The sequence below is a fragment of the Lampetra planeri genome, chromosome 41 (assembly GCF_965212315.1).
Source record: "Lampetra planeri chromosome 41, kcLamPlan1.2.h2, whole genome shotgun sequence".
Taxonomy (NCBI): Eukaryota; Metazoa; Chordata; class Hyperoartia; order Petromyzontiformes; family Petromyzontidae; genus Lampetra; species Lampetra planeri.
The window spans coordinates 9753729-9780380 of record NC_136147.1 but is presented as its reverse complement, the minus strand read 5'-3'; the positions used below and the strand labels follow the sequence as shown (position 1 = coordinate 9780380).

The window sequence follows — 26652 nt, the reverse complement described above, 5'->3', positions numbered from 1 at the left end:
CCTCGTGATCGCGTAGATTTTTCTCCGGGTCCTCCGTTTTTTCCCCCCACATTTAGAATCAACGAGCGTTTAGATTATTTGGCTGCTATAGATTTCCACGCGATGGACCACTTACGTTGAGCCATCATTTGTGGCCAGGTCGCTACTGAAAGAGCTATAGAGCTCAGTGGAACTTAACGTGGTAAAATAAAACATAGTTTGATTACCGTATTACCCAGCTATGCAAGCATGTGGCTCGCTAGTAGCTCACCTAAACTTCATGACAGCTCTTGTGGGTGCTCGCCTCGGCTGCAATGTACGTGCCATGTAGAACTAGTTTTAAGCTGCAGAAAATCATAATATGTATTTATACTGGGGCAATGTGATGAGCTATTAAGCTCTTTTCACAGATGTCCAGTCGGAGTGGGTATGGGAGCAATATCACGGTGACATCACCGGCCGAGCGTCATTACAATTCCTGACCGAAATGCGTTACCGTTTTTGGTTCTTATTGACAACAGTTCGGAATCATTCGGCTCAATGGTCCGAGACGTACGGAATTGCTCGCTACGAGATCCACGAGGAGGAGCCACTTTTGGGTTGCGTGTTGCTCTCGGCGTAAATTGCGTATCGCTTTGGCGTTCATCGCAATCACCAGCAACTGAGGTTCATATATATTGATGTAAAAAGTGCTCGTCGCTAAACAAAGCCTGATGGTGCGCTGACGCACGTCAGTTGCACGGGGGGGGGGGGGGGGGGGAAGAGCGATGCCGGCGTGTTTTCTATTGCGACACAGACGGTGAGAGGCGTTATGCTTTGAAAACGCAGAGCTTTTCAAAGCTTTTCAAAGGTGGAATTTCAGCCGGAATCCGGTCAGCAAAAAACGCACAACAGGCCGCACACGGGTGGTAGCACCCGTTGAACGGGCGAGCAGGGCGAGCGGCACGCTCCGCTCGCTCTCCGATGTCTGATCTGGATGACCACAGTCGCACACCGGAGGGTTTTTAATTTCCATTGGTGCATCAGGTATCTGCATCTGCCATGGTTTTTGCGTAGGCGGTTTGTGGTGGACCACGTGCTTGCCAATGAGACTCGCTGAAGTCAAAGGCAGCCTGAGGTGTGGCCCTGTTTGACGGCGACGCAGCCGCGAGATGCGAATCTGCACGGTATCAAGACTGTTGCTTTGTTCCGGGTGGGTTTCACGTTCCGTGACCCCAACGGGAATTGTACGGATGAACTCTGTGACCAGTGGGCGGCAGTATGGACACAGAGAATCCTGATGGTATCGACACTTGTTCGTATTGGACTGCTGGCCTCGTTTTTTTTCTCACTGAATATTTTGGACATGGGAGTACGCTGCATTGGCCAGAGGTTTGCTTTGTGATGCTGATTTGGCAGTGGTGCATGTCGCCTGTTCTGCGCGTGTTCCTCTTTCGGGGAAGCGTTGTTGACGAAGCGTGTTGAGTTTTTGTGTTTGCCGCAGAGGGGACGAAACTCACTTACAGCAACCGCGACCCCATGCAGAAACGTCATGTCTTCTGATTACGCAAACGGGCGGGGGGGAGGCGGGGGTGCCCATGTATCTCTGGCGAACGTTAAGCCGCCGTAACAATCGCTTCTGCGCAGCACCGGGCGGATCCGCGTGCCGGCTCTGCTCCCCATGGCATCCGCTCTTGTCGAATTATCTGTGTTGGTGGCGAGGGGGGTGTGGGAGGGTGGGGTGGTGACAGGCTTATCACGACGGAACGCGCGGAAGCGCCGGGCTCGTTGATTTCTAAAGACCGGCGCGGCGATTGCCACGCGCGCTCCCCGCCGTCTCCGTGCGCACCGCCCTCTCGCTCTGTTGTCTCAGCCACGCCAAACTTTACGAGACTCAGGGGGGCCGGGTGGAGGACGGATGTCTCCCGTGGCCCACGTCCGATGGCTGTCCCCCTCGCGCGCCTCGCCCCAGGTGCTGCCGGGCAGTGGCGGCGTGGCGGCGGCGGTGCCTCGTAAATGTGCCGCTGGGCCGTGGGACGGAGCGGTGACCCCCCCCCCCACCACCGGTTATAAACGTTATCATAATCGGGTTGTTCTTCGTGTCGTCCCCGGGGTCTTGTTGTCGGACCGTCGTGGGAGCGGGCGTCTGGCACGCGAGGGCAGCCCGTCGCCGCTTCACGAGTGCAGTCGGCCGCGTGCGAGTCGATGCTGCAGAATGCTCTCATGGGCTTAAAGCTCGGACAGCTGGAGCGGGCACTGAGCCCGACCCTGTTAAATTCCTGGTTCAGGTCACCTGGGATTGAACCGGGTTCTCTACCGTAATGATTGTTTGGTCTCTGGTACGCCGCCAATGACTGCGCTGATAATCTTCCTTATTCGGCCAGGAATGATTGAAAATCCTAAACCAGTCCTGCATTGGGATGTTTGGCCAATTCCGGTTGAATGAGTTGTTTTGCATGAGAAAAACAAAGCAAGGGGCTGGCACTCACAGTTCCGTACATATTGTTCAGCAGCCCACTGGCACTTCTTTCTGGCCACGTTACAGCCCAACAGGTTTAGGGTGTCGCTCACTTGCGCGTCACTCGCAATCTGCGCGATCCACCCACCCTGCCTCTGGATCTGAGCACAACGGTTGACTGCACTTCGGACACCGCACCGCGTGTCGCGATGTCGTGCCGAGCGAGCGAGTCCGGTTGAAACGAGTCGAAAAGTCGTTCTGTGCTGCCATCCTCCCGCACCGTGGTACCGCACAAAGGCGTCCGTTGTGGTGCGTGACACGTTGCTGTGCTTGACAGAGGATGGTGCATGACGCGTTACTGTGCGTGACAGACGATGGTGCGTGACACGTTACCGTGCGTGACGCGGTGCATGACTAGATACCTCGGGCCCGTGACCCTAAACCCACCCCCACCACGCTCCACTGCTCGGGTTTCCGATCGACCGGCCACACTGACCCCAACGTTCGCTGAACCGCGAAATTGTTTTGAAGGCGGTAGCGGAGGCGGCGGCGGCGACGGTGCTGACGGATGGAGCGTCCCGCCTGGTGAGGACGTGGGCGCGGATGCGCGGTGTCACACGGTCGGCGGACCAACCGGCGTTCCCGCTGAAACCAAATCCCGCTAGCACGGTCGCCTCGTCTGCGCTTTTTTTTTACCGAAACCGGAGAGAGCGAACGCCGCGCATATCGGATCGCGCACGCCGCGCAGCGGGTAACACGTTTGAGATGCGCTTACGTAAGGCGGTTAACCTTTTGAGATATCCGGAACGTGCCGACAGCCGTCTCGCCGTTGTCACCGTCTTATCTGTTGAGGACAGCACACACACACCTCTCGATGAGAGGTTGACGGCGGTTACTCGGTCGACATATACTGGTCCCCCCCGGACCTATGAATGTGGAGTTTCGCCCGCTGGCTGAGAGCGTCTCGACGATGCTCGTTGTCGGCGCCGTGGGGGTGTAGCGCGGGTACGTCGTGCAGATTCACGCCGCCTGCGTCTCCGCTCGATGGGGTCGCCATGCCTCATTGACGACTCCCACCGATAGCGGAACGCGGTTTTACGTTCACGAATTGATTAGCGTTTGTGTTGCAGCGAGTTCTCGCCTGCTGTTTGTTACCCGGTGGCCGTTTTCATCAGTTGCACCTTGTAAAGAGTTTGTTGTTTTAATAACTGTGCTCATGAATGCAGCATCAAATATGCATGCACACGTTTGATTAAAGTTTTGATTACTCCGTTAAGATAATTGCCGAGGAATCCGAGCGTGGAATTTTAACCGAGCATCCAGCTGTTCCCCAACGTGGAAGAAAACTCACGACGCGAACGTTGAAAGACGCTTTGATGAATCTGATTGGATGAAACACGCACAACAGGGATCTTCGTGTGAATTTAGGTTTTTTTTAACGGTGCCATTATTTCCCTTCCTGCCCTTGTTTCTCCTCATCCTCCCCCAGGGTTCTGCCCAACGGCGTGTCCGCACTGCATCATGGGAAAGGAAACCACCTCGCCGCAATTAGGGGCGGCCGCAGCAACGGGGCAGAGTTTGGAAGTGTGAAACGCACCAGCGACTCGGAACAAAGGCCCTCGGTTGTGACCCCATTGATTTGACGAGGGCTGATGGATTCATTAAGAAGCCAAGAAGACCGGTAGGCTGAGCAAGAGGAGGAGGCCCCTGCAAAAGGGAATGTGGGGAAACGGCTGACTTACAATGCGTGCGTTTCTCCACTTTTCAGTTTGAGTGTTATTTTTTGTTCTTATCGGGCGAAGGCTCGTGCATCTCGACGGTCAAAGAAAATTTGCGTGGAAAATTTGCGCGAAAGAAAATACACACGAGGAAAGTGCCGAGAAAAATTGGCTTCGGAAGTAAAGCGCAAAAGAACAAAACAATACTTTTGCAAGTTCCCCTGGCGTGTGCAGCCAGACCACCTCTGAATGTCAAGGCGTAGTTTTTTTTCTCCCCTCTGTGAAGTCCTGCGACGTTGGGACACGGCCAAGATCGCCGAGGCAGTTGAGTGCTGCGCACCGACCGTGAGCACCGTTGCATTGTGGCGTCCACTCTCGCACAGGGCAGCCGAGGTCCGCATGCGCGAAAATAGATTTTGGCCGAAAGCAGGCAGAGACATTGACTTTCCGTTACCGCGCCATCTCGCCGGCCGCCGCGTTTAGACGCGCAGGATGGCAATGGACGCGGGATAAACCGGGACCCGTGCGTCCGTCCATCCTTCGGCAACGCCCGTCCCTCCGGCCGACCCGCCGATCGACGAGCAACGCGAGTGAAACTGAGCGACCCGCGCGGTCGAAACGCGCCAACGACATGGGCGCACGCCGGCCCTGACGGCGCCCAACTCGCCGCTTCTCCCCCCCCACCACACGAGACTTGTTCCAGGCACGCGAGCACGCGGGCACGCGGGCGCTTGCTGCCGCAGACCCCGGTCTCCTCTCCGTCTCCGGTTGTAGCCACGTGGGGCCGCTCTGCCACGCTCAGCAGCAGCGGCGGTGGCGGCTGCAGCGATGCCGTTTTAAGCCGAGTGACGCGGTCGTCGGGATTCCTGTGGATTTTCTGCGCTATTTTAAAGCGTCACAAAAGGAGCCGATCTTCGCGCTCATCGCCTCCTCTCCCGAGGGCCACAAGAACCCGGAGAGCTTTGTTTTTTTCCCCTTTTTCCCTACCACGCACCCCCGCCGTCGTCACAACCCCATCGCCAGCCGGCACAGCATTGCGCCCGGCGACGCCCGCTCACCTCGTTTAAACCCGTGGCACCGGTCTCCACGAATCGCATCAAGGTGAGTGCCTTACGGAGGGAGGGGAGGGAGGGAGGGAGGGAAGGGAGGGAGCAGATGCACCCTCGTACCGAGTGGCACGGGCCACGGCGAGCGTCGCCCGCCTATGCTGCTCGCTAGAGGAGTGCGACGCTGCTTTGCCGCGGCACGCCACAGGGAACGTAGCATTCCAACGTCGCTGTGTGGTGTGTATGTTGAACTTCTTTCGCACCGTATGTAAGCCAACCGGGCCTTTCGGAGGTGCGGGAAAACCGTGCTAATCAGAGGCAAACCGCAACGGAACCCTTTTCTCCAGAACTTCAGAGGCACAAGTTGGTGGATTGTGTAGATTTGCAGAACTCTCACAGTGTCTAAAGGGCTGTGAAGTGGCCATAAGATAGCAGTACAGCAAGTTCGTGATCACGTGCGTAGAGCTTTTAGTGTCGTCCCCTTGTAAGGCTGTGCTGTCTTCAGTTGGTCTGGTTTTCTTCCGCATTGAAGGCAGACTCCTTACACTGGATTTTGATAGATGCATCAATGCCTCAGGCAGGTTCTCCTTGATAAATAAAATAGATATCCACTTTGGGAAGTCAACCATGGTTTGTCCTATGGATATACTGGCCTTTGTCACGGGAATGTAGAATTTCCACCGCTTTCTCTGGACATCTGTGACACAGAGCTTTAAAGTTCATGGGATTCTTCCGTCTAAATGAATATTCTGATTCTAATTGCTCTCTTTAGCAGGGGGAGATTGTAATGCGTTAACGATCTCTGTCTCGCGAGATTCACGTGGCCAAAGTAAAACACCCGGACACGGCAAAGTGTTCCCCATCGGGCGGTCGCTGTCACAGCTGCGTGCCAATGCTGGTGCTCGTTAACAAACGGGACGAGGCAAACAGGGTCCTTGAGCCGAGTGTCACTCGCCAGGCTCGTGCAGGGCAAGGCACACTCTGGGTAGTTCCCGGAGGAGGAGATGTCCAATCGACTTGTTCGATTAGGCCTCTGGCCAGCGTGCGCGGTCGCCATCAACCCCTCCCCGAGCCATTTTCCACGCAGCTGATTGTAACCGATTGTTCACGTGGTGGTCATCAATACGCTTCTGGGTAAAGTGCAAATGAACTCCAGATAGTGGCAGGTGGAATGTGTGGAGAAGTGAACTCCACTTTGCAGCCCTGAAAATTTCTGCAACATTCCCCCTCCCGCACCTGGAGGTTCAAGTTGTACCTTACCCGGAGCGTGCCGGTGAGCACCTATGAAAAAACTGATTTTAGCGTTAAGTACCGAGATCTCGTTTCACGCAGCTGCCCAGGTTTGTACGAAGTTAAGCTTTGGGGGGGGGGGGGTGGGGAGTGTTAAAGAGCCCGTGACATTGTTGTGCAAGTGTAGACCATTGGGCGTTAGTCGTAGGCTAAGTTCAATGTAAAATACATATTACGTAATGTTTCTTCTTGGTTCCGGCATGGACCAGCATGGGACCCAAATTGTGAATTTTAACTCATTGTTGTTGTAAAGCAAAGGCTTGAGCGTATATGTATCAAATGCCATCTTTCTAGAACATCGCTGGAATTCACATGGGTGACTTCATTTAATCGGTGATCTCCACGTGTGTGGTATGTGTGTGGACATGTGTGTGGGCATGTGTTCGTTTTGTGTGTGGGTTTTGAGCGTATGTGGCACATGGCTGTGTGTATGTCTTCACAGATGTATGTATGTATGTGCTCTGTGTGTTTTCTTGGAAGGTTAGATATTTCTGTGTGTGATGGATGGGTTTCTCATGGGTTTGTATATGAACGGATGTTGCGGGTGTGTCTTTGTGCATGTGTGTGTGTAGCGTAGCGGTTAGCGCGCTGCGCTACAAACCCAGCAACCCGAATTCGATTCCCGCTCACAGCCAATACCAGTGACGATTATCTGAACTGGTCCTGGGCCTCCCCTAGGTCGACTCAGCCTCAAATGAGTACCTGGTGATGTGTGTAAACATCGCCACTTGGGATATACCAGCGGCTGAGCGTGGTGCTGGCCACCCACTCCCTCGTGTGCCGTGCCGGCCTTCATAGGTGCTCGCTAACAGCACTTGCCCAAGTCTGTTAATGCCATATTAGGAGGTATTTGTGTGTACATGTGTTAATGCATGGACACGCGTGCATTTTTAATGTGTTTGCGCATGTGAGCATGGATTGGTATGTGGGTTTGCTGATATACGCGTGTATATATATATGTGTGTGTTAGAGATTGTGTATTGCACGTGTGTATGAATGCACTGGCGTGTGTTCTTATGCTCATTGGATGGTTGTGTGTGGGTGTGTGGTGCGTGTGTTTGTGCGTATGTATTTGTGGATGGATAGGGTGTATGCATATGTGATGGATAGCATGGGTGGGTGTGCTCGTATGTATATGTGTGTGATGGATAGTGCATATGTGTGTTTGTGACTGTATATGTATGTGTAGATGGGTGTATGTGTATGTTTGTGTGTTGATAGATCGGTGTGTGTACATGCGCGTTTGTGTGGATTGGTGCATAGCATCGTGGTTTACGCACTGCGTTACGAACCCGGCGACCAAAGTTCAACTCCCGTTCACGACCAATAACAGTGGGGAATATTTCCACCGTTCCACGGCCTCCCCTACGTCAACTCTGCTTTAAATGAGTACCTGGTATGGTGTGTAAACATCGCCACCGGGGAGACAAAGGCGGCCGGGTATTATACTGGCCACCCACCTGCTCGTGTTGCGTGCTGCCCTTTAACGGTGCTCGCTAACATCACTTGCCCCAACAGTCCGTTAAGGCTATGCGGGGGATCTTTGTCTATGTGTTGGGAAGTGCATACGCTTGCATTCGTAGGGTAGATATGTCTGTGTGGATTGATGGGGGATCTTTTTCTTTGTTTGATGGGCTGTACGCGAGTTTGTGTGCCCAGGCGTGCACGCGCGTGTGTGCGTGTGTGTGTGTTGCGTGTGTGCGTGTGTGTGTGTTGCGTGTGTGTGTGTGTGTTGTGTGTGTGTGTTGCGTATGTGCGTGTGTGTGTGTTGCGTGTGTGCGTGTGTGTGTGTTGCGTGTGTGCGTGTGTGCGTGTGTGCGTGTGTGTGTGTTGCGTGTGTGCGTGTGCGTGTGTGCGTGTGTGCGTGTGTGCGTGTGTGTGCGTGTGTGTGTTGCGTGTGTGTGTGTTGCGTGTGTGCGTGTTGCGTGTGTGCGTGTGTGTGCGTGTGTGTGTGTTGCGTGTGTGTGTGTGTGCGTGTGTGCGTGTGTGTGTGTTGCGTGTGCCGGAGGCCCCGGGGGGTCAGGCTTTTATGACGTCTCCTGGCCAAACCCCATTTGGCGGAGCCAGGAGATTGAATTTTCACCCTCGGGGCTCCTCCAGAAACAACGAAAAACCATTGCGGATGGCCACGTGGAATGTTCGAACGCTCACTGCCGAGGAGAGGCTGCCACTCCTCTGTCGGGAGCTGGACCGGTACCGCCTGGATCTCTGTGGCATTCAGGAGGTCCGGTGGACCGGTTCTGGCTCCTGCAACCATGAGGGGTGGACAGTCCTCTACTCGGGGCAGGAGACTGCCAAACAACAGGGTGTGGCTCTTCTTCTGAACAAAAGAATGAAGGGGGCGTGGGAGCGTGGCGGTGAGGTGTGGTAAGCTGTAAGCCCCAGGATACTTTGGGCTCGCCTTCCCATCAACCAGAGGCGAGGAGTGGTGGTCGTGGTTACTTATGCCCCCACCGAAGACGAACATCCGTGGAGGGATGCAGGCAAAGCCGATGAGTCAGACGCTTTCTATGACCTCCTGTCACAGGTGCTGGCTAAAGTGGCCACTCGGGACAGAGTCATCTTGTTGGGTGACTTCAATGCCCGAGTTGGTCATGATGCTGGCACCTGGTCTGGAGTGATTGGAAGGCATGGGCCAGATCAGCTCAATAATAACGGTAGGAGGCTGCTAGATTTTTGTGCAGCCCATGGGTTTGTAATTACCAACACGCTCTTCCGGCATCGGCGCATCCACACAACATCATGGATACATGCCGGGTCCAAGCAAGAACATCTGCTGGACTACATAGTGACGGACCAGTGGATGCGAGCCCATGTCCTTGACACCAGGACCTACCGTGGAGCTGATCTGACCTCTGACCATCGACTAGTCATCTGTAAGATGCGCCTGCCATTCTTCCACTCCGGTGGTGGGTGTACACCCAGGACCCCATTCCAACCAAAAGTGGCCTGGTCTCAGCTAGCTGATGAAAGTTGCAAACGAGAATTTCATCATTGCTTGCAGCTGGGGTTGGCATCGTCCCCCACTCCACCTGATGTCGAGGGTAAATGGGCGAGGTTTAAGACTGTGACTCATGCAGCTGCAATGGCTGCTTTGGGTACGCGGTCCAGACCTCCCCAGAAACCCTGGCTGACGGAGGAGGTGTTCAGGTTAATTGAGAAAAAGCGACAGGCGCACTCTCATCGCCTACAGCATCCCACGTCAGAGAATGAGGAGGTTTACCGCAGCCTTCGCTCGGAGGTTCGGAGAGCCGTGAGGCGCTGTAAGGATGGGTGGTGGTCGCGGGTTGCTGAGGAGATGGAGTCTGCCTCAGTGGCCCGCGATCACAAATCACTATTTAACTCCATCAAAAAAGTAACCTGCAGCGCCACACCTATTACCATCATTAGAGGAAAAAACGGTGATCCAATCTCCGACCCCCAGGAACAGGTTTGCAGATTTGCTGAGCATTTCTGTGAGGTCCTGGGGGAGGGAAAATCTCTCAGCCAGGAAAACATCATGGCACAAAGTGGGGATAACCCTGCTGAGGCTGCGGTGCCTCAAATATTGGAAGAGGTCACCCCCTGTGAGTGGCTGGCTGAGGTGCTAGCTGTTGAGGAAGTACTGAGGGCGATCTGGAGTCTGAGACCAGGGAAGGCACCGGGCAGAGATGATCTCCCTAGCGAAATGCTGAGGGAGGGTGGCGTTTGTGCACAGGCTGCCCTACATGACATCATAACAACAGTCTGGACCACTGGACGGGTTCCGCAGGACTGGAAGGATGCCCTGGTGGTCCCCCTCTTTAAGAAGGGGGACCGTACCGACTGTAACAACTACAGGGGCATCTCACTCCTCACTGTGCCGGGTAAGGTCCTGGCAAGGATTATTCAACATCGCCTTGCTAGGCACGCTGAGGAGAGGCTTGCGGAGCCCCAATGCGGTTTCAGGAAAGGGCGGTCCTGCACAGATGCCATATTTTCTGTCCGTCTGCTACAGCAGAGGTGTAGGGAATTCCAAAAAGACCTACATCTCTGCTTTATTGACCTGGTCAAGGCCTATGATACCATCAGTAGGACTGGGCTCTGGGTTGTTCTTCGTGCTTTCGGAGTCCCTGACCCTCTGCTCACGATTATTAAGGACCTTCATGATGGTGAGCGGGCCCGGGTAAAACTACGTGGCCGGGAGTCGGAGCCTTTCCCTGTACACCTTGGGGTGCGACAGGGATGTCCTCTGGCTCCCACATTATTTAACATCTATTTCGACTGCGTAGTTCGTGAAGCCTTCAATAGCTGTACCGGGGGAATTTCCATTTGGTACAGATATAATGGGAGGCTGATCGACGCCCGGGTGCGATCAAGGGATGGCTCCCTATTGGTCAACCACGTTATGTATGCCGATGATTTGGTAATAGCTGCTCATTCAGAAGAGGAGTTGGAGACGCTGCTGCTGAGACTGGAGCGTGCCACTAAGAGGTGGGGCCTTACCATCAGCCCCACCAAAACTAAGCACCTGCCTGGGTATTTTGTACCATCGGACACTCCACCCCCACAACTCCCAATTGGTGATGGGGCAGTTGTGGAGAGAGTGGAGAGTTTCCCATACCTGGGCAGTGTGCTTATGACCGGCTCCAGTTTATCAGCAGAGGTCTCACTCCGAATCAGTCGAGCGGCAATATCTTTTCATCGGTTGCGTAACGCTGTGTGGAAGCTACCTGGTCTGTCGCACCGCACGAAGCTTCAGGTCTTTTCGGCCACGGTCATTCCCTCCCTTCTCTACGCTTGCGAAACGTGGACCCCCCTAGTAGAGCATCTTCGCCGGTTGGAAACATTTAGGCTGGCCTGCCTACGATCCATCCTGGGTTTAACCAGGCTAGATTGTGTGAGGAGCTCACAAGTCCTTGAAAGATCTGGGCAAAGTCCCATCAGTGAGCTCCTCCGGCAGGCAAGGCTGCGTTGGCTGGGTCATGTAGCCCGCATGCCCAGCCACCGCATGCCTAAGCAGCTTTTGTTCGGCCGGATCGAGGGGGCTAAACGGGCGCGGCACGGGCTAGAGAAGAGATGGAGTGATGTGGTACAGGAGGACGTGGAGCTGAGTGGACTTGCCGATGACTGGTACCAGCGGTGTCAAGATCGGCCTCAGTGGAGGAGGCTCGTGAAGGACGCTACTGGGCAGTTGGAGGCAGTCGCCCTCCAACAACAACGGAGGGCGGAGGAGCGACGCTCACAACAACGAGCAGAGCGCCGGGTGGCTAAAGCACAGCAAGTTGGCACAGTAGGGGGCACAGGTGGTGCATCAGTCAGTCATCTCTGTCATCTCGGTCAGTCGACCCGTGGCACCTGGGTCTGCCCCGTGATCTCCTGCCAGCGGGCGTTCGACACTTCACGTGGCCTCAAGGTGCACATGGCCTGGCACAAGCGTCGTGGTGACGTCACCGCCACTTAGTGGCGAATGGCGGTTGTTGTTGTTGTTGTTGTTGCGTGTGTGCGTGTGTGCGTGTGCGTGTGTGCGTGTGTTGCGTGTGTGTGTGCGTGTGTGCGTGTGTGTGTGTTGCGTGTGTGCGTGTGTGTGTGTGCGTGTGTGCGTGTGTGTGTGTTGCGTGTGTGCGTGTGTGCGTGTGTGTGTGTGCGTGTGTGTGTGTTGCGTGTGTGTGTGTGTGTTGCGTGTGTGTGTGTGTTGCGTGTGTTGCGTGTGTGCGTGTGTGTGTGTTGCGTGTGTGCGTGTGCGTGTGTGTGTGTTGCGTGTGTGCGTGTGTGCGTGTTGCGTGTGTGCATGTGTGTGTGTTGCGTGTGTTGCGTGTGTGCGTGTGTGTGTGTTGCGTGTGTGCGTGTGTGTGTGCGTGTGCGTGTGTGCGTGTGTGTGTTGCGTGTGTGCGTGTGTGTGTGTGTGCGTGTGTGCGTGTGTGTTGCGTGTGTGCGTGTGTGTGTGTGCGTGTGTGCGTGTGTGTGTTGCGTGTGTGCGTGTGTGTGTTGCGTGTGTGCGTGTGTGTGTGTTGCGTGTGTTGCGTGTGTGCGTGTGTGTGTTGCGTGTGTGCGTGTGTGTGTGTTGCGTGTGTGCGTGTGTGTGCGTGTGTGTGTGGTGCGTGTGTGCGTGTTGCGTGTGTGCGTGTGTGTGTGTTGTGTGTGTTGTGTGTGTGCGTGTGTGTGTGTTGCGTGTGTTGCGTGTGTGCGTGTTGCGTGTGTTGCGTGTGTGCGTGTGTGTGTTGCGTGTGTGCGTGTGCGTGTGTGCGTGTGTGCGTGTGTGTGCGTGTGTGCGTGTGTGCGCGTGTGTGCGCGTGTGTGCGTGTGTGTGTGTGCGTGTGTGTGTGCGTGCGTGTGTGCGTGTGTTGCGTGTGTGCGTGTGTGTGTGTTGCGTGTGTTGCGTGTGTTGCGTGTGTGCGTGTGTGCGTGTGTGCGTGTGTGTGCGTGTGTGTGTGTGTGTGGTGCGTGTGTGCGTGTGTGTGTGTTGCGTGTGTGCGTGTGTGTGTGTTGTGTGTGTTGCGTGTGTGCGTGTGTGTGTGTTGCGTGTGTTGCGTGTGTGCGTGTTGCGTGTGTTGCGTGTGTGCGTGTGTGTGTTGCGTGTGTGCGTGTGCGTGTGTGCGTGTGTGCGTGTGTGTGCGTGTGTGTGTGTGCGTGTGTGCGCGTGTGTGCGCGTGTGTGCGTGTGTGTGCGTGTGTGTGTGTGCGTGTGTGTGTGTGTGCGTGTGTGTGTGTTGCGTGTGTGCGTGTGTGTGTGTTGCGTGTGTGCGTGTGTGTGCGTGTGTGCGTGTGTGTTGCGTGTGTGTGTGTTGCGTGTGTGCGTGTGTGTGTTGCGTGTGTGTGTGTTGCGTGTGTGCGTGTGTGTGTGTTGCGCGTGTGTGTGTTGCGTGTGTGCGTGTGTGCGTGTGTGTGTGTGCGTGTGTGCGTGTGTGCGTGTGTGCGTGTTGCGTGTGTGCGTGTGTGTGTGCGTGTGTGCGTGTGTTGCGTGTGTGCGTGTGTGTGTGTTGCGTGTGTGTGTGTGCGTGCGTGTGTGCGTGTGTTGCGTGTGTGCGTGTGTGTGTGTTGCGTGTGTTGCGTGTGTGCGTGTGTGTGTGTTGCGTGTGTGCGTGTGTGTGCGTGTGTGTGTGTGGTGCGTGTGTGCGTGTGTGTGTGTTGCGTGTGTGCGTGTGTGTGTGTTGTGTGTGTTGCGTGTGTGCGTGTGTGTGTGTTGCGTGTGTTGCGTGTGTGCGTGTTGCGTGTGTTGCGTGTGTGCGTGTGTGTGTTGCGTGTGTGCGTGTGCGTGTGTGCGTGTGTGCGTGTGTGTGTGCGTGTGTGCGTGTGTGTGCGTGTGTGTGCGTGTGTGTGTGTGCGTGTGTGCGCGTGTGTGCGTGTGTGTGCGTGTGTGTGTGTGCGTGTGTGTGTGTGTGCGTGTGTGTGTGTTGCGTGTGTGCGTGTGTGTGTGTTGCGTGTGTGCGTGTGTGTGCGTGTGTGTGCGTGTGTGCGTGTGTGTTGCGTGTGTGTGTGTTGCGTGTGTGCGTGTGTGTGTTGCGTGTGTGTGTGTTGCGTGTGTGCGTGTGTGTGTGTTGCGCGTGTGTGTGTTGCGTGTGTGCGTGTGTGCGTGTGTGTGTGTGCGTGTGTGCGTGTGTGCGTGTGTGCGTGTTGCGTGTGTGCGTGTGTGTGTGCGTGTGTGCGTGTGTTGCGTGTGTGCGTGTGTGTGTGTTGCGTGTGTGTGTGTGCGTGCGTGTGTGCGTGTGTTGCGTGTGTGCGTGTGCGTGTGTGTGTGTTGCGTGTGTGCGTGTTGCGTGTGTGCGTGGTGCGTGTGTTGCGTGTGTGCGTGTGTGCGTGTGTGCGTGTGTGTGTGTTGTGTGTGTGTGTGTGCATGTGTGCGTGTGTGCGTGCGTGTGTGTTGCGTGTCTGTGCACGCGTGGAGACTCGTTAGTGCCGGGGCTGTTAAGCAAATGCGCCCTGCGCAGCGTGGATGCGCGTGGCTATAAATACAATCCCTGGGATCAACCTCGGCTCCGCAATCGCTGCGTTCCACCACACACAAACACGGCAACACGCTCCTCCTGCCTTGCGTAACGATGCATTGTATCGCACAACTCAGCCAATATCCTCGTCGTCGTCGTCGTCATCATCATCAGCCGTGCTCAATCCACTGCTGGATGTGAAGTCCTTCCCCCCAAGCCACCGCCACCTCTCGTGATCCTGCGGTGCGACAATCCATCCGCGTATTAACTGATTTAAATGCTCCATCTTCTCTTTGGACGTCGTCTTGAAAGTGTGTTCAGCTTTCCGACTGTCCCCTTCGTTACGATAATCGTGCTTTTAAGATGTAAATGTTGGGTATCAGACGTGCACTCTGGCACTCCCGCATTCTCACTGAATCGGTGTTCGTATTAAATCAGAGCTGTGCGTGGTATGTTGTCGGTACGCATCCGTAATCCGGAATGGAGTTGGTGGATCATGCGGAGATCGTGTGCGATATTTACCTCTAAGGGCAACGAGAGGTGGTAATTACAGCAAACAGGTCCCCGACGCATCTGTGCGGCGTTTGAGAGCTCAATGCTCAACGATACTTCTTTGGGTATCACGATTGGATTGATGCATTGCTTGACGAACCACCCGCACCTCCGATTTGCGCGGTTGGCTACGTACGGTGTTAAAGAAGTTCTAAATACAGTACACACATGCCTTCAAATTATCAAGGCTCAGTGTGTTTTGTGAATTCAGAATGTTTCATGGGTTCACTACATTCCTGCAGCCACTAGAGGTGCTAATCCTGAACCACAACATTGAATACAATTCTGGTGCTGAATCGTGACAATTCATGATACAGGGAGTGGGGGGAGGGTGGAGGTGGAGGGGTGATTTGTAAAAATCCTCGTCCATATTTCAGCGAGTAGCATTGTAACGCCATCCTTTACACACATCATATTGTATATCCATTTGACGTTGCTGTGGAAGAACGATTGACTGGCAAATCGATAGGTCGCGAGGTTCAAATCTCCTTCGGGGGTTGACTCGGCCCACTGCCTGCTCCCCCCGGGAATATTACTTCCACTTTGGTGGAAAAGTCAGTAGCGGTCATCTAGTGATGTGGCTGGCCCCCTCCATAGAAACGCGGAATTGCTATCGCATGCTCGCCTCCGATTTAGCATGGTTGGCTACGTACGGCGCGAAATAAATTCCTACATACATACACTGGGGCTGCCATCTCGACGTTCTGATTTGTGAACGGAGGCTCCCTGACGTCGACAGATAAACGCACACGAAGCGGTTACTTACCGCGGGGCATCAAAACCAAGGGCATCGTGTTGCTAACTGTAATTGCCGACCTGGGTTTTAACTGCCGGGGCCGCTCGCAAGCCGGGCCAGAGGGGTGACCGCGGCGATTTTTTTTTGTCTGCGCTGAAGGGAGTGCTGAGCGTCGCGAGAGCTTGCGGTCCTCCGCGGGTCAAGGAGACGGCGGTAAATCTTCGGCAACGCGGATTTCGTCGAGACGTCGTGGGGGGGGGGGGCGTTGTCTTTCGTTCCTCGCGTCAGATTCAGATGCGGTGACGGTGGCGGCGTCTCCTTGACCCCCCACCTCTCCACCTCTCCCCCACACCCCACCTCTCCCCTCCCCACCTCTCCCCCAACGTGTCGTCGTCGTCTTCTTCTTAGTCCACGATCGATCAATCCGCCGCTGGCTGGAAGACTCCCCAAGCCGTCGCCACTGCCTCGTCTCACCGCAATTTTTGAAGTCTCTCAAAGGACAGAAAGCATCAACACTCTTCTCGTGCGGTCTACCCATACGTTGGTTCGGCGTTCAGACAGAAATAGCCTCGGTGAATGCGCATGACGTCTTCCGATGAACACGTACCGTGCGAAATAAGTTTTACGTACACACATGTACAGAGAGATGTGGCCCAGTGGAGTAAACCTTGGGCAAGATGTTGGGGGAGCACGGCTCTTGCGTTGGTGGGTCTCGCTAATTACATCGTACGCGGCGAGACGCTCGCTGCTCCGCTGGGCTATGTTGTGGCCAGCAGCTGGCAGTACAGCAAGCTGGTTCGTCGTAGGCAGTCTGTGGGACATTTTTTTCATGTTTATGTACCCTCTGCACGTAAGACATTTTGGCAGGAAGTTGGCCAAATATGCTCCCGCGTGAACTTCCTGAAGATTACTTTTTTGAGCGACCAACCGGAGCGGAAGAGGATCGCCGCTCAAACGAACGCTGGGCCGTGCTCGTCGCCATCGATGACCTCGATCCAGTGGCGGAAATTCCACGTTCCTATGGTGGGGGGGGGGATATGTTCTTTCATAAGAAGACCAATATTATACAAATCGTAATGATTTTAGGGATGGGTTTTGGTCATATAACGTGATATAAATCGGTTTAATGGAACACAGTTTTGATCAATAGATTTAAAAATGAAGAAACATTCTTGGGGTGCACGACACGGTTGCGTTTTTTAGAATTGTAACCTTTACGCTTAAGATCAATCATTAATTATATCTATTTTTAGCCAGGTAAAAACCAAGTAGAGACCCTAGGGATCTCTCTTTAGCTCGCGCGCGCTCCCTCGCTCTCCATCGTGCTGTAACCTGGTTTTACTCGAGCGGTTGAATCACAGGTGGAGGCATTTGAACCTGTTGGTTCTCCTTCGCGTGAAAAGGCCGAGCGCGGGGTCACACCAACGCCATTGTGAGCCGTCGACCCAACGAAGGCAGCGTCCTCGTAACCAAAACATCGCGTCCAGAGGATTCGTTGGGGAGGTGGGGGGGGAAAATCCTAAACAACGTTGAAAAATTGAATCGGAACTGAATCGCGTCCTGCGGCGGTCGCGTTGCCGCCGTCACTTTATTTTCACCGTTGTGGCCGTTAGCGTGAAGTCCACCGAGGTTGTGAGCGAGTGGCGCGCCGTCTCGGTGAAACACAATCCCAGGGTGCCCCGATGAGCGCGGGATCTGCTCAACAAAGCGTGGGGTGTGTGCGTGCGTGTGTGTGTGTGCGTGCGTGTGCGTGCGTGTGTGTGCGGGTGTGTGCGTGTGTGTGCGTGTGTGTGCGTGTAATGGACGTGCCCATCTGCTGTGCCGCGGGAGCCTTCTTCCGTCGTTGCTATTTCGAGAACCTGCATTTTTCGTCGACGCGCAAGCAACGCACGGACGGACATGTGCGTCAGTGTGTACGTCCCTCAGTGTGTGCATCCGTCAGTCCGTCCCTCGAACTTCTCGTGGTGCCAGTGCTTGTGTGGTCAGCTCGGGTTGGTGCCCCCCTCATCGCTCGTGGCGCCGTGCCGTCCGCATGCCCCCCCCCCCCGCCCCCCTGCCACCGTGAGTTTCTGCGCTCACTCTCTTCTGTGTCGCTCGCTCGCTTCTCCGTGCCAATCGCTCTCCATTACGCTTTGCCACCATGTCTTTCTGTGTCGCTCTCTCTCGCCGTGTCGCTCTCTCTCCATGCCACTTGTTCTCCCACTGCGTCGCTCTCTCTGTCGCTCTCTCTATGTTTAGCTCTTCATCTCTCCGTCACTTTCTTTCTGTCGCTCTATGTTGCGCTCTCCCTCTCTCGGCATGATTCTCCCTCTCACTCTGTGTCACTTTGTCTCTGTGTCACTTTCTCTCTCGCCCGGCACGCGCGCTCGTGAACCGTGTGCTGGTGTGCGTTTACTCGCCCGGTGCTCACAGCCGCTGCTGTACGTACGTGGAGAGCGGCGGCGCAGTGATTGGCGCGCTGTGCTATTCACCTGGCGACCCGAGTTCAATTCCCGCTCGGTGACGACGAATATCTGAACTGGTCACGTGCATCTCCTAGGTCGACTCGGCCGTAAATGAGTACCTGGTGCTCATTTCCTTCCTGTGAAAACTCGTGATAGTTCGGCGATGAATGCCAAGATGAGGGATTGACCTAGGGTGTGTTGTTGTAGGTGGAACAGAGAGTGGATGTGGTGTTTTAGGAGGTGTGTAAACATCCGCGATTTGGGGAGACAAAGGCGGCCGGGCGTGGTGTTGGCCACCTACCCCTCGTGTGCCGTGCCGGCCTTCGTTGGGTGCTCACAAACATCATTGCCCCAGCAGTCTGATGAAGGCTACACGGGGGGTGTATGTGTGTACATTGTACGTGTACAGCCTGATGTCAATCTACTGTCGGCCATTGGCGATCATTTGACCGTACTTCACCACTTTGGTGAGTATGGGTTGGTAAAGGAAGTGTCCAGGACCAGTTCGGATATCACTCGCCAGTGACGATTGCAGCTCCTGGACATGAAACCCAAACCTGTGTAGAGATGGATGTGAAGGTACATGCAGGCATGTAGATCATATAGACAGATAGACCCACGGAAAATGTTATGAACTTGTAGCTTCAAGAGAGGATATTTAGTATATACGATTGAAAATATAATATTGAATGAGAACACTTGTTTCCACATGGCAGTGTGGGGAGTGGTAGTGTTAGTGCGCTGCACTGCGAACCCGGCGGCCCTAGTTCGATTCCTGCTCCCAGCCAACACCGGTGACGATTACCTGAACCGGTCTTGTGCTTCCCCTAGGTCGACTCAGCCTCAATTGATTACCTTGTGCTCGTCCATTGTCACGTTGTATTCCGCTCTATTGTACTGTTGTGTGTGTGTATGGGCGTGTGAGCAAGGAGCAGAGGTGCAGTAAACGTGCACTGTGCTACCAACCTGGCGACCCGACTTAGATTCACCGTCACGGCCAGTGTCGGTGATATCTGAACTGGCCATGGACCTCTCCTAGGTCGACTTAGCCTTATTTCGCTATCCCATGCGGTGTGTAAACATCACCACAGGGAGACAAAGGCGGCCAGGCATGGTACTGGTCACCAACCCCCTTCGTGTGCCGTGCTGGCTTTAAAAGGCGCCACTCGCTAACAGAACTGGCCCCAACAGTCTGCTAAGGCTACACGGGGGAGTTTTGTCTTTGAATAGGGGTGGCACAGCTGTTCCTGCACGACACTACGATCCCATTGATAACATCAGTGCCAGTCTCTATTTACACCTGCCCTGATCCTCCCATCATTCTACTCAGCCTTAAACGAGCAAATATAAAAATTAGCCATGGGGAGAACAAGGCCGTGGGGGGCCAAGGTGCTGGCCGCACCACTATCTCGCGCGCCGAGCCCACCTTAGTCGGTGTTCGCGAGCGAGTATGGTCCGTGAGACTAAATGGGGGGGGGGGGGTTCTGTTGCGTGTGCCGGGCCGTCGTGGCGCATTGTGGCACATTGTGGCGATGACGACGGCGTTATGGAGCCGTATTGTGCAGCGTCGAGGTACGCCATGTTCCTCTGTGCAGCTTGAGATGGCCTCAGCGATCTGCCCACTGAACACTGAAAAATGCCAAAGATTAATTTCCCACCATTGCCCGGTTAACGTTTTGGAAAGTTACCGACATATTATGCGGTGAGATGTTAACTACCTCGCCTGATATAAAGGAGGTCGTGGGTTCGATCCCACGACCTCCTTTAGAATCAATATGCATTTAGAGAATTTGGCTGCTATAAATTTCCAAGTGCGAAGCCACTTCGTTGAGCTGCCATTTGTGGTCGGGTCGCTTCCAAAACGTACGTATGTTGAACTTCTTTCGCACCGTACATAGCCAACCGTGCTAATCGGAGGTGCTCTATACGCAGGCGTTATGGCATTGTGTGCGTGACTGTCTCACAGTCGGTTGGATTTGACGTTCACTGCCGTGAATAGAAAAAAAACCTGTTTTGCTAATGTGCACGTGTCCCTGTCTTTCTGGCCACATAAGTAATTCATCTGAATGGGGTCTCGCTTCATCAAAATGTTGCGTAAGAATTTGAAATATTCAAGTGCCCTGTTTTTAATCGGTGTAAGGTACCTGCCATATCATGCGGCCCTAAGCCAGCAGTTGAAATTCCATATTCCTATGGTGGGAGCAAGTATATTCATAGGATAACCGTTGTTGGCGTCCCCACAAAGTGTTAGCCAGTTTAACAATCCCAGAGGGTTTATGGGCTGTGTCAACCCCCAACCCAACCGGGATTTGAACTCTCAACCTTCTGAGTGCGAGCTGCTTGCTCCACCACTGAGCCACCTGGCCGGATCTGTTTTGAATTATTCTGCATTGCTCCGCGCCGCGTTGCCCTGCGCCGCGTTGCCCTGCGCCGCGTTGCTCCGCGCCGCGTTGCCCTGCGCCGCGTTGCCCTGCGCCGCGTTGCCCTGCGCCGCGTTGCCCTGCGCCGCGTTGCCCTGCGCCGCGTTGCCCTGCCCCATTACAATATCTCGCCGTTTGTGTGTAGGCATGTCGTGGATGCGGAGCCTCTTTCAGCCGGGCGGCGGGCGGCCTGGCGGGGGGCGCCCCGCGGGCTCCACCCTGCGCAGGGGCCACCTCCTGGGCAGCGTGACGTCGCTGGCGGCCGCCAAGGGCCTCCTCAACGAGCCCGGCCAGAACAGCTGCTTCCTCAACAGCGCCATCCAGGTGAGGAGGAGCGAGGCGCCTCGGCTTTCCCAGGCTGGTTACCCCTGCTGCTGCAGCCCCACGTCTCGGGTCTCCGTGGCAGGAAGCCGTCGTCACAATAATCCAGTCGGGTGCCGTCGTCACAAATTTCCGAAAGACCGATAATTTTTGGTGCAACTACTCTGCTTACTATTTAAACCGCCCTCCTGTCCCGAACGATACCTGGCCATCACGCAGGGGGGGGGGGGGGGTGGCCTTGTCTCTTCAACGTGGCCAGTGATCGTCACCCATTATTTGGGCGATTTGTTTACCTTTCTCGTATTTGGCACTCCTATTGTTGTAACATCCTTATGGATTTCTCCAGTATAAATAAATATTCTGATTCCGATTGTCCACTCATATATCGCGTGTGTCAGACTTGGGTCATCAGTGTTGTCTTAAAGTGTATCCTTAGGCGGCTGTAAGGGTACATGGGGCGCCTCAAAGGCGAGATGTTAACTACCTCGCCTGGTATGCAGGAGGTTGCTCAAAACGCGTCGCACTTTCGAGGCAGAGTCACAGAAATGGGGGGAAAAATCGGAATCTCAATTAAATAGCGTGAACCTCAGACTGGACGTGCGCCTCGCTCGTCTGTTGGCTGTGATTTTGTCCCTCTGAAAGTCGGGCCAAAATGATCAGAGGCCCTCGCCGGCCACGCGTTTTAAATGCAGCATCCTCCACTCCAGTCTGCTGCCCCGTCTTGATGGGAGGTCTCTCCTTCTCCCCTGCTGTTAGCGCTGTCTAATCAGCTCCACACTGCCAACCCTGTCCCCCCTGTTTGAAGTCCCCTGTCGGGATTCACCGCTCGTTGACGTGGAGACGAGACAGTTTTTATCATGCCGTATGTTTATTGTTCGTTTTCTGACATTACGAATCACCAGTCGGGTGCCAGCTGTCGTGTGTCGCGAAGTGATGAGACGCGTACTCCCGTGGTTCCCGTAGCCAGCAGGGTGTCGCAATCACGGTGGGGACTCGTGTCAGAAAGCAAACTCCACCGGCAACACACGGTGTTTGCTTGCTGCCCGCACGCAATTTCCCGTTTCGTTCGGCTCGCTCGTCTTCGATAAGGAGGCATTGGATGTGAAACTAGAAAGGCGTGTGGACACTTCGCGCCATCGCCAGCGCTCCTTCACGGCCCCCAGAGGATGTTCGTCGCATCGCTACCACTGGATGGAGCCTTCGCAGCTGGACGTTGCAAATTGATTGACCGATCATATAATTGCCGTCGTTCTTGACCCCACCTGAGCACATCGACTCGTTTGCACTTGAGAAGCCCGCTTGAATTTCGGGAGGATGGAACACGAATTCACGCCGGGCCCTCTCTCATTATGAGCCTGGAGCTTTCTAGGCCCAGCATCAAGCCCTTCACCAGGAATAGATATTCATTAGCAAAATAGAAGAGGTTTATAAAGAATAGATATTCAGGAGCCTTGTCCAATTATACGGCCACGCAGGAGGTATTGTATAAAAATGGAAATATCGACGAGGGACGAGATGATTAATTAGGTTGTACGACAACGACCTTCGACCTTGCTAAAGCAAGCCCGCTGTCGCTGATGTTGCAAACTGATGCGTCTATTTATGCGATAACTCATCTGTTTATGGCTTCACCGCGTTCTTCATGACATCCCCGGCGCTCTGCTTTCTCGTGGCACCGATGCCTTTGGGCAAGTTTTCGTGCACAAAGGTTCCCCCGGGGGGTTTAGCAGCAGTGGGAGGATTAACTTGGAGACCGGTGCGGTATTCGAGCGGTCGTCGCGCTCGCCGCCGAGCCAGCTTGCTCTCGAGCGAAGAGATTGATTCACGCGGCGGCCTGCTGAGGTGCCCAGGGAAGGGACACGGCACGTGGACCCCTGTGCGGAGGTCTTCAGAGACCTTGCGATGATTAATTTTTATATATTGCTGTGGAAATAGTGTAATTCTATTAAAGTAACAGAGTACATTTTGTACTAACACGCACTGATCTGTGTAACTATTTTTAAATAAGTTTAAAATCAGCAACTGAATTTGGTGATATACAAGAAAATAATAATGCTTGCTAGCTATAATGCCATAATGATAACAATAATACTGCTGCCACTGTTTTCCATATTGTATATTGAGAGGGCTGGTGGCACACTATAATGTAGGTTTTTAGGTTAGTTATGTCGTCACATCTACCCCTCGATTTAAGGATGTAACAGGAGGATTTCTCCACAAATCTGGCTCTTGCCTGTGAAGCTGGTTGTAATTCCAGGCAAAACGTCGTACTCAGATTGTAAATGTTGTGGCTTGGCTCTCCAACACACCGGTGTGCTGTACTAGTGACGAATTGGCACGTTCTGTTTACGTGACAAACCTTACTAGTTGGCTGTGTCGGGTGGTGGCAGGTTTAACGACGCATTTATATTGACGCGATCTAACCCAAAACCTCTATTGTGGATGATATTGGTCGCGGAAGCCTTTGTGTTAAACCAGTGGCACGGTAGTTCACTGACAGCGCTGTAAACCCGGCGACCCGCGGTCGATTCTCTGTCACGGCCAACGTCAGCGACGCGCGGAACCTGAACTGCTCCGGGGGGCCTCTCCACCAACTCGCACCGACCGTAGATCTCCATAGAGTCGGAGAAGACTCATCCGACTGAAATGGAACCCATACACCTACGACGATAATTTTAAGTGAGGCATAAAAGCTCGGCTCTGAAAGTGATTTTCAAAGACGAGTGGTGTCGATGAGAGGGCTATGCGTGGTCAGTGGGTTGCACGCAGCACCCAGGTAAATTTGAGTGACTTGTCTCGTTTGTGTGTGTGTTGAACTTCATTCGCACCGTACTTAGCCAACCCTGCTCATCGGAGGTTTGCTGGGGAGTCGGTCAGTCACGTGTATAGGTTCACGTGAGAGTTGGTGAGTGAGCCAGTGGGTGGCTGCAGGAGTCGCCTCGCGCTGAATGTCTGAAATTCCAACGGCGAGTGATCAAAGCGGGCAGTGGCATTTAATATGCGGTCCGTGGTTTGAATTATAGGTTCAGAGAGAAGGTTATAGACTTTTACAGATGGACACATGGACTCATGCAGACACCCATAGACTTGTATATAAACCCATAGACTAGTATGGAAACCTACAGACTTGTATGGAAACCCATAGACTTGTATGGAAACCAACAGACTTGTATGGAAACCCACAGACTTAAATAGGAAAATAAATTAGCTGACAGTCTCTCCATCACATATCTGCTTCCTCTATGAAAGAAAATAAGATTATTTTTCACACAATCCATCAACCGCATGGAGTTCTCGGAGTGCATAATTTTAGCAGTGTTGATAACAGTATGATAAAACTTTGGACCGGTTTCGACATATAGTGTCTAAACTAAACTAAAACTAAAATCTAAACGAAGTTTACTTATCGTGTTGAAATTTCTATCAGCCAAGTACTCTAAACGCATGTTTCTAAATGTGGAGGGAAAAACCGGACAGACCCGAGAAAAATCCAGGCAGAACATGCAAACTCCAAATATATACGGGCGTCAGGGTTGTGATTGAACCCACGACCTCCTGTATACCAGGCCAGGTAGTTATCTCGCCACTGTTGGCTCCCACTGCTTGAGCTGTTTTTGGTGCAAGCTCCTACAATACTCTCAACGCAAATCCTCTCTTGTCAGCAGTCAGTCCTCCTTAGAATGGTTCAATACAAGCAGAATCTGGACCGTTTTTTTTCGGCACACGGTGCCCCACCGTAGACGTGTGAAAGATCGAATCGGGCAGTGGCCGCCACCACCGTGGCCAATGGTTTGGCGACCGCAGTCGCACCGCGGGCCCTTGGTAACTGTCAGCCGGCGAAGGATTAGATAGCAACATCTGCCGATGGGCGAGTATGACCAATCAATAAATCTTTCTTTTACGTGTCAATAATCGCCCTCAACAAAGTGAGGCATCGGTGTGCACGTGACAGCAGATTGCGAGCGGTACAGGGGGCATAGAGCAGCAAACGGGAATAAAGAAAGAAATCCGTCACGACCTCGGCGGTTAACGCCGACTGGGCAAAGTAAATCGCAACCGCGCGTGGAAATAAAGTGCAACTGTGCGCAAATAATAGCATAAGAAAGGTAAGTAGTAAATACAAGTAATAATAAGTAAAGAATCGGGGGGTTTTTTCCCTTCTTAAATTTTAGATTTTCTAGGAAGGCAAGTCCGCATGGGTGTCAGACCAAGGAGATCACCAGTGTGATCGGTGCCTCCGAGCGGTTTGACGTGTATATAAAATAAAAAAAAAAAAAGACCCGCGGCACAAACTCGCGGTAGATAATCATTCTGCTTGCTGTGGGTATTCTCGGCGGATACAGCCGTTTGCACGCCGTGTCGGCGAGGCAGTGACGCGTGTGTGTGGCGGTGCGTGGCGGTGCGTGGCGGTGCAGGTGCTGTGGCAGTTGGACGTGTTCCGGAGGAGCTTCCGCCAGCTGTCCGGACACAAGTGCCTCGGAGACTCCTGCATATTCTGCGCTCTCAAGGTGAGGCTCGGTGAATTCCCCCTTCTAACTTCATCGGAATTCATCACCGGACTTGCTTCAAATGGACCGCTGGTTTTATTGATTTAAATTTCTATCTTCGATCCAATTCCATACTATTATATTTCACGCATGTCCAGCTTTAACACCTCATCCGAGATCCAAACATCGCAACCTCCAGACTTTGACATCAGCAGGCCGATGCGCACCCCCCCCCCCCCCCCTTCGTAAAATGTTAAATTAAAGCGGCAAGCGACAATAGCGCATTTGTGGCCATGCAACCCCAACTATGTACACTGGGTAGCAAACCCGTAGAGATGCATAGACATACATTAAAGACAAGGCACAGCAGTGTGATTGTAGCTATGCAACCCAAACTATGGACCCATTTAGTAAACCCACTGTAGTCTGCGCTCCTTCAACGCAGGAGGAGGAACAGCACAACGGCACGAAATCTCTCTCTATCGTGAAGCCCTCTCATCATGGCCGGCAAACATCGACGTTGGCATTCACCTCCTGAGCATCTTGCTGCTGCTACCGTGCACAATATCATAATAAGAATATAGTTCATGTTCATGGCGACCACTGCCATGCTCTTTGTGAAGAGTTGAATGCCATCTGGGGCCCATGCCTAGAAATTTAAAGACAAAGATCCCCCATGAATCCTTAATAGACGGTTAGGGCAAGTGCTGTTAGTGAGCACCTATGAAGGCCGGAACGGCACACGAGAGGGTGGGTGGCCATCACCACGTCCAGCCGCCTTTGTCTCTCCAGTGGCGATGTTTTTACACATCGCACTAGGTACTCTATTGAGGCTGAGTCGACCTAGGGGAGGAGGCCCAGGACCGATTAGGATAATTGTCACTGGTGTTGGCCATGAGCGGGAATCGAATTCGGCTCGCCGGGTTCGTGGCGCGGCGTGCTAACCGTTGCACTCCCGTTCGCTCCCCACACACACAAAAACACACATGCGGGCTGTCCCGAAGAGTCGCCATACCACCGCACAGCCCCGTCACGTGACCCCCAAGCCACCGTCTTCATCGTTAAATGCCCAGGCCCACAGCCAGGCATCGATTTGTCAGTCTCCCTCAGCGGGGACAGATTTGTGGGTTCATGGACCCGGTTAGCAGTCTCCGAGTGTCAGCTCTTAATAAGTCCGTCTATTATGAAACCCGCTATTTAACATAATTGACCAAAGCCGAATTTTCATTCGTCCTAATCGCCATTAAAATACAAAACGAAATCTTTTTTTTTATTTTACCTGGTAAGGCCCACTGAGCTGTATCGCTCTTTTTCAGAAGCGACCCGACTACAAATGATAG

At 53.7% G+C, this 26652-nt stretch overlaps 1 protein-coding gene across 10 annotated transcripts in view; it reads left to right on the top strand.

Moving 5' to 3' along the window:
• The window catches only part of LOC144732195 (uncharacterized), a 243426-nt gene that overhangs the window by 143093 nt on the left and 73681 nt on the right, over positions 1–26652 (top strand). For 9 of the 10 annotated variants that reach the window (XM_078613557.1, XM_078613566.1, XM_078613558.1 and 6 more), the window contains 3 exons: positions 3906–5235; positions 20650–20828; positions 25241–25333. In XM_078613557.1, coding sequence (XP_078469683.1) covers positions 20652–20828; positions 25241–25333 — 270 coding nt within the window. In that variant the 5' untranslated portion in view covers positions 3906–5235; positions 20650–20651. Of the gene's footprint in view, positions 1–3120; positions 3422–3905; positions 5236–20649; positions 20829–25240; positions 25334–26652 lie in introns of those variants that run through there. The other variant, XM_078613561.1, reaches the window with a different exon arrangement.